This window comes from Cygnus olor, chromosome 1 (genome assembly GCF_009769625.2).
Source record: "Cygnus olor isolate bCygOlo1 chromosome 1, bCygOlo1.pri.v2, whole genome shotgun sequence".
In the NCBI taxonomy this organism is placed as follows: domain Eukaryota; kingdom Metazoa; phylum Chordata; class Aves; order Anseriformes; family Anatidae; genus Cygnus; species Cygnus olor.
The window spans coordinates 146,405,328-146,422,160 of record NC_049169.1 but is presented as its reverse complement, the minus strand read 5'-3'; the positions used below and the strand labels follow the sequence as shown (position 1 = coordinate 146,422,160).

General features: G+C 36.5%; 1 protein-coding gene across 5 annotated transcripts in view; it reads right to left on the bottom strand.

Annotated features, from left to right (window-relative positions):
• MYO16 (myosin XVI) overlaps positions 1-16,833 on the bottom strand; it is a 387,593-nt gene that overhangs the window by 47,612 nt on the left and 323,148 nt on the right. For all 5 annotated transcript variants that reach the window (XM_040536892.1, XM_040536877.1, XM_040536885.1 and 2 more), the window contains 3 exons: positions 9,144-9,240; positions 3,970-4,216; positions 1,849-2,156 (listed from right to left, as the gene is read on the bottom strand). In XM_040536892.1, the coding sequence (XP_040392826.1) occupies positions 1,849-2,156; positions 3,970-4,216; positions 9,144-9,240 (652 nt within the window). The remainder of the gene's footprint in view (positions 1-1,848; positions 2,157-3,969; positions 4,217-9,143; positions 9,241-16,833) is intronic.

The following is a 16,833-nucleotide window of genomic DNA, read 5'->3' as shown; positions in this document are numbered from 1 at the left end:
GGAGATATTTTTTGAATCCAAATGTTCACTGCATGGTCTGTAACACATGGAAATATGTGTTTGTTACTTATTTTGCCCCAAGGGAGATGATACAGGGGCATGCTTTTAACTAGGAATTTCAACATGGTGCTACACTGACATGCATGTTATCAACAGTAATTGAAGTATCTGCCTTTTATGTGAGCTGCTTCGAGAACAACTTTTTACATGGCCAGATAGTGATAGAAAAGGGGGAACAGTTTTCAACTAAAAGAGGGCAGATTTAGATTAAATGTTAGGAGGGAATTCTTTACATAGAGGATGGTAAGGCACTTGAACAGGTTTCCCAGAGAAGCTGTGGATGCCCCATCCCTGGAGGTGTTCAAGGCCAGGCTGGACGGGGCTTTGGGCAGCCTGGGCTGGTGGGAGGTGTCCCTGCCCATGGCAGGGGGTTTGGAACTGGGTGATCTTTAAGGTTCATTCAATTCCAAGCCATTCTGAGATTCTATGATTCTATTTAGTATATAAAACTCTAATTCTAGGCCGATATTATCCCTATCTCTGCTTCTTTTGTATTGTTGGTGTGGAAATAATTTACTAAGTTATGGAATCACATACCCTAGGGGTAATTCTTCCACTGAGTGAGTATACAGTTAACAAAACTAGATATCTTTTCACAGCCTCCAGGTACAGATGGACTGGAGATAATAGACACCAATCATCAATATGTGACTGGTCTTTTAAGATCAAAATTAAATGGTATAAACTGAGCTGGTTTTGGACAAAGACTCAGTGAATATATAATTCTTGAAAAATGAGCACAGCAGGGAAACCAGTCTGACTGTTTTGCGAGTGCATAAGCATTAGTGTTAAGACCACACAAACATATATAAATTGTCATTCTTTCAAAAACTCTGCTACAGCTTTTTGGTTAAATCAATCATTTCTTTCAGTGCTGGGCACAGAAAACCTAAACCACTACTCCTTAACTGACACTGAAGTTTATAGTTTAAAAGTACTATATTGGACACAGTTCATCTCACTTTACAAGGACATTGAATGAGAAAAGAAGTCAGGAAAATGGACTTGCATCTAATAAACTGGGCATGAGTAATTATTTTGCAAGAGGGAGCTGCAAAAATCTACAGCCATTGTATGCAGGCGTAGAGAATAGTTACATGTAGCTTTAAACCCAACCTGAAAAATCTTCCCTGATAAGCTTAGAGGGGGCTCTTTACACAAAACATGACAAGTCAGGCTTAACAAGGAAAAGCAGAATGCATCCCTCATCTTCATCAAGAGTGTAGGAGGAGAGAAGAACAGAACTCAAAACTGGACCTAATGCACAATAATGCATTGCAACACTTTGGGACTTTCATAGCAGTTTCATTCCAAACAAAAAATTCACCATAAGCAAGTTATGGCACAAACATCAACCACTGAATGCACAAGTTATTCATGTTAACACAGAGCAAAAGCGGGAGAAAGTTTAATATTTAACTTGGTGAAATTCAAGATTTGAGCATTCTGTCTGAGCAATGCAAGATATTCTAATAGACAGTTAAAAAGGTGAAATAAAACAGTCAGTGGGGTAGAAAAACTGAAGCTGACAAAGATCATTTGCCTCTAGAGGGAATTCTGAAAACAGGCTTTGGCTGTTGACAAACCAGGCAATTAGAACACACAAGTAGCTATTTGCCGATTTGGGAGCAAATGACAAATTGACTAACTTTATTTACTGCCACTGAAATATTTTACGGAAGCGGGGCTTTTCAAAGGCGCTTGCCTGTGCTTAGAGGGATCAAAGTGGAAAGAACAAATCAATAACCTAGAGCAACATTTGTGACGGCTTCCCCCTTTGTGCCTAACCTTCGCTGGCGGTTTCCTTAGAAGCTGCCGACAAGCAAGCGCTAACAGCCTCGTAGGAAGCGCTCAGCCGTGTGTTGGGGTCCCTCTTTGGTTTGGGAGGAGGCTGTTTCCTTGGTGACGGCAGGCTATTGCTGTCCTCCATACTGAACACAGAGTGCAGGGAGGGGGACCTGATGGATGACCCAGCTGCAGAATGTACCAAGCCATCCACCGCCATGGGGACGGGGACGGAGCTGGAGTGAAAGTGCTTAGGCGTTCGACAGCCGGCAAAGCTGTCCTCAGAGACCTTCCCACCCTTGTCTTCAGCTCTGAAAACACAGAAGAGAGGCCCAGATGCATTATTCAAGTGATAACAATGAACCTGTTCATGCAAACATAACAACAGCTTTTTGGTAAACAACCTCACAACTCCCCTGCTGCGCGGGGGGGATGTGTGGAGTAATCTTCTGACAAACAAATCCTGATCAAGCTGCTAGCTTTCTTCCATTTCCTGTTTCATGATAAATCAGGACACTGGCCCCTTTTCGCACAAATGCAGCTTTCCTTAAGCAGTTGCATATTGTTGATCAGACGTTCACCAAATGAATCGTTCACACTTTGATTGTTGCACACAATCAAAAGCTGCATTTCCAATCTGAATGATAATTTCTGGGAAAGCCATTTTAATGGAAAGTTACTGAGGCAGCAAATGCTGAGCCTTTATCACTATTTTCTAAAAAGACAACAATAAATTCTATTTAGATAATGCAAATCTTTAAAATATTAATGACCTTTTTAACCACCGACATTGGCTGCCTGAACTATTCCACCTAGATATCTATATATCCTCCTGTTTAAGCTTACTTATTAGTTATCCTTTTAAAGATAACAAATATCACAGTTTTGGACTTTTACTCATTCCATTTTTTATTTTTATTTTTTGCTATTTCAATGTGTCCTGAGAAGTGACATTTATCAGCTGCTTCCAACAAACTGATTTTTAACAAAAATTCTTCCAACATTTTACTCCTCTGAAAATCAAAACGCTGAAAACCTTTTAACTTACAGTGGCAGTGTATTAGATAGATGTCTATACCATCATTTTACAAACAAATCCCTATTTTTTTTTTAAATTGTATTTCTGCATGGCAGATCACCAGCAGAGCTGGAATTCATACACAGGATATAGCCAGCTGCCCATGTAGTAAATGAAACAGCTAAAGATGAAAGTGTGGTGCTCAGTGGATAATTTGTTTTCACTGTAATGTTTAATTACAGTCTTTCCTACAAAGGCATTTCCTCCAATATGTAATCACTGGGATATTTGAAGCTAATTAAGCAGATGCACTGCCATTTTCACTTTAATAAAAGTCACTGACAAAAGCAATGAAACCAAAGGCAGTTGTTCCGGATGAGAATTAAGTTCCTATGGAAAAATAAATATTTGTATGTCCAGCAAGTTATAGACACTTTCCTGCAACTGATACATACTTGCTAGTAACTGCAAATGCTACCTTTGCCCATTCAGGCGTCTGAGGGAAAAAAAGATCTCGGACACCACAGCTAAGGAAAGAAAGGCTCTCCAACACCTGCTGGATTTGCACAATAGGTACTCTTGAAAATTCTGATGGGAGCTAAACAAAACAAACTTTCATCTATTTTTAAATAAGAGCAAAGAATCCTCTTCAAAATCTATCTAGTTCAATACACGTTCAGGATTTCTTAGTCTGCATCTTGTTGCATTTTAATGCCTTCCTAGCTGTTTTTCATTATCCTGGCATTTCCCAATGTTGGAATTTTAAGTTAGATGAGTTTTTCTTTTGTTTCTTTGGTTTGATGAAAGTTCAACTATAATCTATTTATCTTCAAATTAAAAAGTATTTACGTAAAAAATAAAGTCCTCAGAGGCTTGAATATGTTCCTATGAAGCTCAGTCTCCCTTGAATAGTACATTACCAGTGTCCTTTAGTTTCTAGACTTAATTACCTGCTACACAAACAAAATAGTGTCTACTACTGATTGAGGCTGAGCATATACCTGAAAATCTTCCAGAATTACTGTGACTTTCTAAGCAGGGAAGAAAAGCTGAGGAAATGCTCTAATTCTTCACTATCCAGCACAGAAGATATTTTCTCATCTTACCTTTTGTGGACTTCCTCTGGTCTGTTTCTAGCCTCTAGCTTTTCCCTGTGGTAAGCTGCATTCATCTCATTGCGGATCCGGTCATTTTCCCGAGCAATGTCAGAAGCATTTTGAATGACCAAGGCATCATATGTTTTCAGCCCCATATCCTCGGCATTCTGCAAGAAGCTTTTGATTGAGGTGACCTCTTGCTGTTTGATGCTCATCTTCTGTAGCATGTGCTGGCGAGCTAGAAATCCTCTTACAACTACCATAACAAAAGAAAAAATTATGGACTAATGAAAGACAACTAACAAATTAGCAAATAAATTAATATTACTGTGTGTTCTGCTGTAAACATAAATAAATCAAATTCAGTCAACATCTTATACAAAGAATGAAAGAAATGTGACTGCATATATACATACAAAAAATGGAACCGTTTTCTAGTGCCAGTGCTTAAAACAAAGTATGACAGCAAATTCATTCGCAAATTTAAGCTATCATAACTCAAAATGTTTACTTTCACTGAAAGTTATTTTTGTTTGCATTACAACTGGAAACTTGGATGTATGATGCAGAATGCAGAAGCATACACTTACAAAGCAAAGATCAAAAGATCATTTGTTTCAAAATAACCCCCTGAGTAAATGATTGTTGCATTGAATGCCATAGAAATTATAAGATCGTTTGGATCTGATCAACTTAAAACAATATTTTAGATATTTCTGTGTACCTATAAACAGAAAAAATAAATAAATCAAAAATCAAAACCAACACAAGAACTTTGACTGAGACTTTGCTCATTTTCTTTCAGTAAAAACAATTAATGCAAATTTCTGAAATGTTTCTGTCATATCATCTGCATTTTTCAGTTTAAAATTGTCATCTACATTGCATCAGCTTTATGTGTCTATCAGGTCTAGTTTTCACACTCCTTGTCAGCCTTATGTTTTGGTGTATCTCCTGTAATAGCTGTGTTACTTTTCTAAGTATGTACATGCATTTCAACCACTTCTACCCAACCTAAATACCACCTAGTCTCCTGAATTTTCAGAAGCACCCAGCTGATCAGAAACACAAGGCACAGGGACTTCTGTGGCCATGATGACTTCAGCACCAAATTGATTACTCTGTCTGTAACCAGTGGTGTTAGTATTCTTGGAGCATACCTCCTGGTTTAGGAGGAAGAGCTGTACCAGCCAAAGGTGCTTTTCTTGTTAGTTTGTTTGTTTGCTTGTTTTCAGTTTCCCCAAGGTGCTGTTTCTTTCCAGGTCTAGAGTAAATTCTGTGTACCTCACAGGGAAGCACTTCTTATAGTATTATTTGCCTAGTGCCTGAAATACTGCTGACTTTCAACTTACATGTAACAAAAATGGGTCAAATTTCATCATTCCTTATAATGTTTGCCATCATTTTGGTCAAATGAAAGTTTTTCACAAGTAAAGTAAACAGGAAATAGTCTGTATAAGATGTTTTGTGTTTGGGAGATGCTAATGAAAATAATGAGGTTGTAAGATTAAAAAATATATATATATATGCTACCACGTATAGGTCTTTTTAACAATGTAATTAGTTGTAGGAGCACTGCAAAGTAACATCAAATGACAGTCAAGCTGAATTAATCTAAAGGAAAAATGTAGAGAGAGAAAGATACAATTAGTCTTCTATGAATGTAAGATGATACTGAATAAAACAAATAGATAAAGCAGAGGGCAATGTAAGATAGTTTCACCTTTTATGTCCTTGTTTGGATATTTAAAACAAGATTTTTTTGTTTTTAGAGATGCTCTAAGCCTGACTGATGAAATACAAGACAGGGTAATGTTAATGTCCTAATGGTGCTGCTATCCAAAATTCACTGGTTTTGGAAACATTCAAGTTCATATACTTTGATATTATTTATAATGGACAACTTTGAAGGTTTACAATTTTTATAATCATAGCCAGCCATGCCATTTTCAATCCCTTGGAGTTACATTCTATAATAAAATCTGACTTCTTAAAAACCTGAAACATTAATGCACTTACCCAATTTAGTTGAAAAGGAAATTAATAGCACAGTTTTTTTTGTTGACAATTTTATGAGAATTCACAGTGGATATACACATTACTGAGTATGAATTCATAATGTTGCTGTTGAGAAGGTAATGAGTACATGTACAGAACATTATCAGAGTTCACGGCTCGCAAGTATGAAAAATTTCAAAGAGCTTAAAAATCAAAAATTGCTCCTTCACTTCCAGTATTTTCTTTAAAATTACCTGCTGCAGAGCAGATTGGGCATTTGACAAACGTTTAAGTATCAAATCCTGGATGACTTTGAAAAGAAGGTTGTATATTAAAGTACAGCTGCATTTTTACAAGTGTGCTTATACATTTGTATTTCGATATTAGCTAAAAAATGAGAGGGGGTCAGTAACAACACTAAGGTGGGTTATGAAAGGGAAATACAAGGCCAGACCTCCAGTAGGATTGGTAGCAGGCATGAACGATGCAGAATAGTCTGCTAGGATGGCCCAGTAAAATGATGCCCATTATAACTAGCTGTAGCACCTAGAGACTACTCTGAAATAAGCACATTCATCAAAGCAGAGATGTTTTGAAGAAATGCTCAAGAAAGTTTAGCCAGGAAGGTTTGGAAGAGATTTTTTTTTTTTCCACACATTCTCATGAACTGAGTATCTCAGGTTTTCATTAAAAAATGGACATTTCACCATGTTTCCTTTTCTATGAAGATATTTGAAAGATTTTGTCTTCAGACACAGAAAAAAACAGCAACAAAAAAAATCAATTTCAGAAGGTCAAAAACAGATGTGAAATGAAACTGTCATTTCCTAGATCTTTACTGCTCTGTGTCATATAGTACTGTATGAGTACTTAAATTGTGTTATAAACTCATTCCTTATTTATGTAGATCTACAATAATTCTCACTTACGCAAATTAGAATAATAGAGGTTAGCACGCTCAGGGCATTAAAATACCTAATTCTTTATAGTTCATCTAAAGTCAAAGATCAGAATAATGAAAATTCAAGTAGACCATGGATCTGGTTTCTGTGAGAAATGTTTTAACTACTGTCTATACAATGTATTAATGTTAATTCCTAATCTGGACAAATTTTAATGGAAGAATCTAAAGATGATGGATTTTCCTACGCAATCAATTTTCTCAATGATTCAATATGATCAAAACTTCCCATATGTAGTTCTCAAACTGTCAGAAAAAAAGAAAAAAAAAAAAAAAAGAGCCTGTAAAATCACCCTTTTCTTTGTTTGTGTAAATTAACTTTCAGGATAACAGAAAAAACTTACCTAGCTTGGTTTAATTAAGTTTAATTTAATTTAGTTTTTTTTTCTTCTTCTTTCCTTTTTTTTTTCTTTTTCTTTTTTCCAAAATGTATGGAAATGCTGAAGGGATTGCTTGTAAGACTGGGGTAAAACCATTCTCTTCAGCTAACAATTTTGGACAAGGCCATTTAAGTCCTTGTACAGTTATAGTTTCCCATTTAAGTCCTTGTATGGTTATATGATACTACATTTTAAGATTGCTACAGAAAATATTGAGTAATTTTGCTATTAGTCAATATACTATCAAGAGAGATTTATCTTTCTTTGGATGCAAGGGATGAGGGTAGAAATACATGGATATGCAGCAGGAGTGATATTATTAATTGCTAAGCATCATCATCCAAGTGTAAAAGTTTATGCATCTCAGTTCTAGGACTACATAAGAACAAGGCACAGGTACCTATCCTGCTCCCAACCTGCTGGTGCTCTTTGGCATGCTAATTCTGCAAATTTCAATTGTACCCATTTGTGAAGGGCAGCATATTTCATGAACTAATGTAGTAAAATGGATGTGTAGCTATTTCTTACTCATACAAGTTCCTTAGTTTCTCAGGTTTCCCAGATTCTAGAAAACATACAGATGAGCCATAGTTACATAGTAAAACCACATAATTTTGGTGAAAAAGACTTTTCAAGTTAGCCTAATTAAGGATAACTAGAAGACAAAAAAAAAAAAAAAAAAGACAAGAAAACCTATCATCTTCATTCTTCAGGCAGGGTTTGGCAGGTGCCTATTCCCTTAGCTCTGTAAAGCATGAATGTATCTGAGGTGTAGCACTCCGTAAACTGGACTCTGAAAGGCAAATATTCCCTTTCTTTGATAGGTCGGCATGAGAAGGGAGACAGGATAAGTCACTGTTGCTTTTCTAAATGTATGAATACAACAGGGTTATTCGGATACAAAATCAGGCACAAGTTTCAGCACCCAGCTGACCTGTGGCCTGTGTTAGCTGTTACCCTCCACATTCATTCCTGAACTGCTACAATTTTGATTCCACTTCCAAATTCAACTTTTCTCTTGGTTTCCTCTATTTTTCACTGTAGTCTCACAGGGAAGAACAGTTAGTTAAAATGGAACTGGGTTATATATTCTTAAGTCTGTAATATTGTCTATCTGACCAATAAAACCAACAAAGTAAGTCTTTGTCTTTCTGATTTCCTTAAAAAAGGTGCTAATGGGAAATGTTGCAGACATCAGCTAATTAGATCAATAATGCACTGTGTTAAGGAAGCAGTTATTTGAGATTTTGATAGGAAACGGAATAGAAGTAACAGGAAATCAGGAGACAGTGAATACTAACTCCTTTAAAAAATGAGCCAAAAATGTCAGAGTGATCTTAGTAAAAACAAAAACATAGAAGAAAAAAAAAAAGCTTAAAAATAAAAAAGTATTTTCTAATAAAAAAGCTGCAACAAAAGGAGAAAATGAAGACAACCAAACATTAAATTATTAGCTCTGTATTCACAAACATTTGAACATGCAGGTATTTTCTATCTTTGTTATTGTATTTGATTTGCAACAAGAAATTTAAGGTGATATTAATGCCTTGAAAAATCAATGAACATACTTTAAAAAGGAAATATTCAAGCTCTCCTTATTTTTAATTGTAGTCAATAGTTTTCCATAAAATTATGTTTCACAGACAGAAAGTGCAAGCATTACCAATGCTTGCATCATCTCCAAGAATCTGTATAAGCAGTTAGTTGGAAATATGTCTATATGGAAATATATAAAATACAGCACTATTCAAGGAGGAGAAATTTGTTGTTGTTGTTGTTATGCAATATGTTTCTTCTGAGTGCACAAGGCGACAACTCAGGAATACTTGCTCTGTAATCGTTACCTTTTTGGCAGGTTATAATTTTCTTCCGAAGCTGAAGGCACAAATCGTTGAGATGGTCAGCTTGCCAGTACTTAAGAAACACTTTTCGGACTCCTATCTAGAATACAAACAACAGGGAAACCTTCACCATCACTAAAAAATGCCAAAATGATGACAAGTAAATAACAACAGTATGTATGCAATCCATCTAAGGACTGAGATCAGATCTGCCATTTAAGAATAGAGTACAATGCCAATAGTTGTACAGAGAGGCAATATCACTTGGTTGAATAAAAAATGTATTTAGAAAGGACAAACAAGATGTCATACACAAATTCCCCCTTCATGTCCAAAAACATCCAGGACAAACAGTCTTCACATTAAATATGGGTTGGAAAAGAAAGCATTCTGGATGTAATTACACTAATGATGTGGTACTTAGAGACATGGTTTAATGGGTAATAGTGCAGGGGGACGGTTGGACCAGATGATCTTGGAGGTCTTTTCCAACCTCTATGATTCTATGATTCTATGATAATGTGTTAGACAATTTAATAGAAAACAAGGTTTAGCGTTCATAAAACAGAGGACTGTGAGCAAGGAGAAAGGTGAGAAACCTTAAACCTATGTGGAGCAGAAAACAGTAGCACACAAATGACATCAGTAGAAGAGAAAAGATTCAGCCCAAATTGTAGGATGGGAGAAACTCAATGCCATTGGTAAGAATGATTCCTAGTGTCCTATAAAATCATGAACCCTGGTTCCTGGAGTTGCCAGCTGAAGCTGTTCTGCAGGTCTCCTCTCAGAATCAAGAAGTCAGAGCTGCATTTGTGAAAACTGCTTTCCTAAGTATTGACAGAGCGTATGAGCTTGTGCTGGCACTGAGCATTTGCTTTGCTTGATTTATCTAGCTCTTTGAGGGTCTTAATAAAAACAGCATACATGGATGCTCCTCTCCCTTAACAGAAAAAGTTAATTAGTTACACCAAAAAGAAACACCTTCCTTTTGATACTTTCAGAACATGCTGAAACAATCCTTAAAATTATTCTCTGTATAATCTTCAAAAGCATTCCTTTCTAATAGCCTTAAAAATAAATAATAATTAAAAAAAATTTAAGAAAGCTACTCCACAAATACTAAGTCACTAAAAAGCTTGGAGAAATGATGCTTTTGTTTATATCACTTTCTTCTCAGAAATTCTGGAGAAGAAACTTCACTTCTAAGAAATAACAAGACAGTACCAGGTAGCTGTGCTATCCAGTGAAGATTATAGCTTTTGTCTAGCTAATAATTTTGTATGGTTTATAAGCATGCTGATTAATTAATACCAGTCTGGCTGAAATTGCAGACATTCATTCCAATTCTTGTTTGTACGCAGTGCACAAGCTCATTTTCTTCTAATTGCACCATCCTGCTCCACTGTTTTTTTAGTATAGATGTAGGAGCCAGGTAGTTGGCAGGGAGATTTGCACACCTTTTCAACTAACTGCTTTTAATCCAAACACTGTTGTCAGGTATACTTCACTGGTGGTGATAAACCAGAGATAGCCAGGACACATATACCATGTCTAAACTCCATTAACAAAATTCAGAAATGGCAGGAGCACTTTTTAGTCCCTCGGCTTCCCTTCTCTCTACTCTAGAGAAAAACTACTTTGAAACAAATGTTAGGAGTCTCTAATTCTAAAGTTTGAGCTGACAGACAATGATTGTCAACTGTTAGTCTTTTAGTTAAAATCAGATGCACTCAAATGGCAAAATTAGAATTATTTCTAATTTTTTATTTGTTAGTAACTCTTTTCCCAATAAAATAAGCCTTTTTGTGTTACTGCAAAGTGTGAAGGCAAGGTGCTAAAAAAACATATTACTTGTCTTGCCACTGTAGAAACTCATAAATAAGGAATAGGCTTTCTTTACATGCTGAAAATGCCTGGAACAGCTATTTTAGAAAACCGTGCGGCTACAGAAATACTAGCATAGCTTAGCTATTCCAGAATAGCTCCTCTATTCAGACCATCTATTCTGGAATAATCCTTCTGCTTACAAATTGAAGTTATTATTCCAGAACAAAATTGCTTTTGTCCAAGAGCCCTGTTTCTACAATTGTAGCTACCTTGGTAAAATGGTGCCATTATGGTTACTTAATAGATTATCTTAAGTGATGCCTCATAATTTTATAACGTCATATTCATCTGAAGCAATCTCACTGAGTTCTCATTAGGCTCTCACACTTTGCTCTCAGGGACATATTCTCATCCTCATTTTCCTGACTGCTGACTTCAAATAGAAGTTTTCGCTTTTCTTCCTGTACTTTCACACTTGTCTCCTTGTCTGGTTCTTAGCACTCCAAATTCCTTCTTCATCCATCATCTGCAGTCTGCTTCATTAACAGAACTTGCTAAATTTCCTTAGGAATCTTTCTTTTTGTTCCCAATTTTTTTCCTCCTCTCTTCAGAAAAAAAAAAAAAAAATCACAGAAAAATAAGTCAACCACTTTCTTCTTCAGTTTAAGTTTGCTTCTCTTTCAGGCAACTAATTCCATGTTATGAACAAGCAAATTTTTCATGTTTTCACAGCAAACCATGTCAATTTGCTCTTCTCTTCCCTTCAAGCATTCTTTCTATTTTTGAACCTTCAGTTTTCTTCCACGATACCAGAACTTCATCTCGACTCCTCCCACCACATCCATTCTGTCACTAAAGGCTGCAAATTCTATGATAAATGCTCATAAAAAACAGTTTTCTATTCATCTTGTTAAATCACATATTGAACTTTTCTTGTTACTAGCTTTGGCTACTAAAATCTTCATCTACTTGCTCACATCACCTTAAATCCAGAATTGTTCTATAAGAATAACTGAATTATTACTCATATGGTTAACTGCAATGAAATTATCATGTAGTTTTTAAAACTAGCATTTTTTTTTCTGAGTAGTTCTCAGAAAACCAGTGTGCAGATACAGATACTTCTTAAAATTATATTCTTCTCCTCTGGTGACATTTTCTGTTTACACCCCACTTCTTCTTTCCATAAGCCCTCTACATCACTTTGAAGATGTTTTTTTTTTTTTTTTTTAACCCCTCTGTCTAAGGCCTATACCCAATTGTACACTTTTTCTCATTTCATCTCTTTCCCTCCTTTTCCTAAAATGCTTGTTTCTGTCCTTCCTTCCTCACTGGAAGTCTAAAGCATGCCTCCCTATTAGGGCAAGATTATGGTACTTTGACAGTAGAAAAATCAGAAAAATCAGTTGAAGGAGATGAAGAGTTACATTTTGAAACCTTAGAAGAAGCCCTTATAACCAGAAATGCTTACAGCAAAATTAACAACCCCATTCTCAATTAGTCTCGTAATTAACACACTGATCACATCTATGATGTACTTCAAGTGTGTAACTTAACTAAACATGGAGTTGTGATTTATTTTGCAGCATTCAGTCACAAAATCACAGTCAAGACAACTGCTCAAGCTTATGGTCAGTGTAGCTACAAGTGTTCGCCATCTGGCTCTGTAGACTCACAAAGCCAGCTAGGGGACATGCAAATCATCAGCGCTCTTTTCTCCCATCCCATACCCAAGGAACAACATAAATGGAGTTATCATGGTATCACTTATACTAAGAACTTCATTAGTAGAAGTCTGCTACGATTTTTAAGTGAATGAAGAACGGACAGAATACAAATTCATTTTTTACATTCAGATAAAAGCTATCTGCAGATGTTACATCATATGCCAGGTCTATTGAGAATAGACATCTAGACAGAGGCATGTATAGAATAAACTACTGTAAGACATCAGGTTACGTTCACATTGCTGGAGATCTCTGTTGCTCCATCTTTGAACTAAATCTGATACCCTCTGAAGCTGATAGAGAACAAGTTAGTCTCCCTGCCTCCTCTGCGCAGTTCTGGCGTTCAGTGAAAGCAGGAACACTGAAAAAGGTTGGCATTTCATATGCTGGATATCACTACAGTTTGTGAGCCTGCCACTTGTCTTCACTGTGGTCTTTTCTCTAACCACAAAGTGTTTCCTGCTTACCTAGGGGGAAAAAGGTTAAAATGTTCTTCCCCTAAAGAAGTCGGTTTTCCGTACTTTCTGGGCTACAAAGTGCTTTCATCTGAGTCTGAAATTTTAATGTCATTCAGACTCCTGTAAAAGTAAACCATCTGTGAATTACAGTCATAGTTATTTTAATTAGAAAAGCATTAGGGCTTTAAATGTTATTTTTCAAAATGACACATTTTTTAAAGATTAAGTAAAATTGTCATTGATGACTACCAAAGCTTCAATTACTGCTACAGGGCTTTTTTTTTTTTTTTTTCCTGGGAGGAGGAAGAAAGGATGGGAGGAAGCTGTTCTTATTCTCTCTCTTTCTTTCCTTCCTTCCTTCCTTCTTTCTTTCTCTTTCTTTCTTTTTCTTTCTTTCTTTCTTTCATTCTTTCTTTCTTTCTTTTCTTTCTTTCTTTCTTTCTTTCTTTCAAGAAAAGGTGTAGGATGTAGAAGTACAGACATTCAAAACTATGGAATGGATGCTGAGATGGTGTGTAGGTGGCATGGAGGCAGTATTAGCTCATATTTAATAGGTGTCAAGGGAATCTGTAAAGCTGTTCTTTAGTTTAAAAAAGGCAATTTGTGGGAGTGCTGTGTGTTTCTGGCAGTACTTTCAAAATAGCTACCTACAAAAGACAGAGAACTATAATGTAATGATATTTTACACAATGACACACATTTTCACAGTGCATTAATGAAATGTAGAAAAAAAGCCTTAAAACTATTGTAAAACGTGTCTTTCTGCAGCGTACGTCTGCAAAAATATTATAACGACAAACACATTTACAGGGCACTGATCTTTTACAAGGACTGAAATGTTATTTTTAAAGGCTTACTCTCTCTGCTTTATTTGCTAGCTTTTCTTTACACATTTTAAGAGCCCTCCTTTGTCTCTGGCAAACTACTGACCTTGTACAGTGGCACATACTGAATACATCCACAGTTGGGCACAGCTTATGTATGGTCTTAACAAAAGTATGTGAGTAGTCCAGTATTCATGCAAGTGACATAAGGCATTTATGCAAGAACTTGTCAGGATCTGGACTTTTGGGAGAAAAAGCTCTCTGGGAAATGGCAGAACAATGGTCAGCCCTGTTCCAAAAACTGTGCAACCCTCACAGCTCTTCGCTGGTGAGGCAACAAAGAAATGACTGCATCGCAGGAAAGGAAATGAACAGGAAGAGTAAGATGTATGTAAGGAACACAGCCCTACCCTGGTTTAATCTCAAGGGATCCCTGTATTATAGACCTACAACTCTATTCTTTCTAAATTCTAGAAATAGACATAGCACTGAAAGAAACAAGATGGAAGTGTCTGTGAGTGTGAACTGAGACATACAAGCACCAGGCAACAGGGACAACAGTGGCACAGAAGGTAGCCCCTGAAGTGGGAATCTGGAAAACTAAACCCAGACACGTAAGAGATGAGCACCAGGACCAAATATGAAGTGACCTATCTAAAAACAAAAGAAAGAGAAGAAAACAATAGAAAAGGGTCAAGAGAGAGGCAAATAGAGAAAATCAACTTTGAATTAGAAAGAGAGACTCAGAGTCCAAATGTGAGAGAGCTGCATGAAAGAGAACTCAGAAGGAAAATGAAGAGTTTGCCAGACTAGTGATCATAAGCACCCTGAAAGGTAGATAGAGGTAGGGAGGGAGAAATATATTCTAGAAGGAAAAAAAAATAGGAACCATAAGAAAAGCTCAGTGTGAATAGATAGAGCTGGTCAGAAGTCAAAGTGAATGATCCAATGGTCAAAGGAGATGCTGTGGACTTGTACTGTGTAGCATAAAAGAGCTGCTAGGAAAGCTTGCAGGTGGATGCTGGCTTGGGCCAGCTTTTTGGCAGTACTGGTGAGGTGTAGCCTCACTCTGGCAATTTGTGCTACCAGCAAATTATTTCTAAGAATATAATGGGATGATATACTACTTGGACAATGTAATTCTGCTGACAAAATTCAAAGTATAAGGCAAATACAAACACTGGTGTTTTAATCATTTGCCATTAGTTTGGAAACCCCTCCTGGGATTTTTTTTCAAATGTGAATATGAAATTACTCAATTTTAAAATTGTTTCAAAGACAATTGACTTCTAAAATAGGAGATTCAAAACTAAATGGAAAATGACTTTCAGCACAGCTAAGATTAGTAAATGACAAATAAATAAACTGGCATACAATTTATGAGGCTCCTGAAATGACTTCAGTAATGTCTGTAGCTGTAAGAACGTGGATTGGAACTAAATCAACATCTGTCTCATGCAGCTACCTGCTGGTGATTTGGAGCTTCAGAAAAAAAATAAAAAATAAAATCAGACTGACCTTCCTGTACTGCTTATTTCATATCTGATCAGTCTTTGGATCATTCCATTCAAACTTAACACCTTGTCTAACTCTCTCCAAAATGAGTGATCTCTTGTTTTCAGAATCCAAGGCTACTGATAAGAAGGAATCATTGTGGATTAGAACTACCAGGCTAAAAATTGAGAAGATAAGCTAAGACAAAGATTTTATTAGACACGTTTAAGAAGTCCTGTCTTTTAAACAGACAAGTATTCATAGCAGTTAAAGGCTCAGAGATCCACCTTTAGTGAAGTCTGTCCTTCGGAGCGCTAGTATTTAACAGCGGCACTGTACAGTGAGAGCAAATTAAACTGACGTTTTACCTTTGGTAAAATACAAGTTGTTTGCATTTTGGCAAGCTCCATATGAAGTAACTGAAGAGTTAACTGCAGATCACAGACCTTAGCTAAACAAAATGTAAAGCTCCAAGTTTTGATGAGAAATCTCAGTAAGCTATGAGCTAACTCCCCTTTATTGAATTCATATTTGCAAGCTTAACAGTGTGAGGAATGATAATCCAAATGAATGAAAGTTTCCTTCTGTCAGTAAAAGCAGCCAAGGACTGTTTGTGCCCCAGATTTCTCTCAAAGCATGCTAATGTTTGCCGGCTAGTCACGCTATTGGGATGGTAGGCTTTCCCTGGCTAATACATCATCGCATGACAATAAATGAACAATGAACGTGGATTTGTAAAGGCCTTCAGATGTTCTGGAGGGTGGGAGATTCTCCTGCTCGACATGAAGCAGCCAGTACTCCCACTCAATTTGACTCTGAAGTTACCATATATCAGCTTGCTCCCTCTTATATTAGTAGCAAAACTCTCAATGACTTCTCCAGGGGTTAAACAAGTCTGTTATTTTCACTCCGTCTGGAGCAGGAATGGTTTGTTTTGATTTAGAAATCTGATTTTCTCTTACATAGGGTGTGCTTAAAAGTCACAGCAAGTAGCTAAGCTTGTCATGATCGAGTATATATTTAAACTGAAAGAACACTTTATCTAGGCTGCACACAGAGTCAGGATGCAAAAACAGCCTTTCATTAGTAGCTCTGCACTTTCATAATTTCAGTAGTTAAGCTAAGTGCACGACTGAAACAGCATTGTATGCCAGCTTCAATTAAACAGCTATTTTATTGTCCTAGTTTAGTTATCTCCAGCTCAGCTTACCCAAGTAACAGCAACATTTCATAAACCTATCAACACTTCTCTAATAAATACTTCCCCCTAACACAGAAGCTGCTGAATCAAGCACAAGACCTTGGCTAGCTGATAGTGTTTGCTCTTACACTCCACTAAATAGTAGAAAATAAACCAAAATTG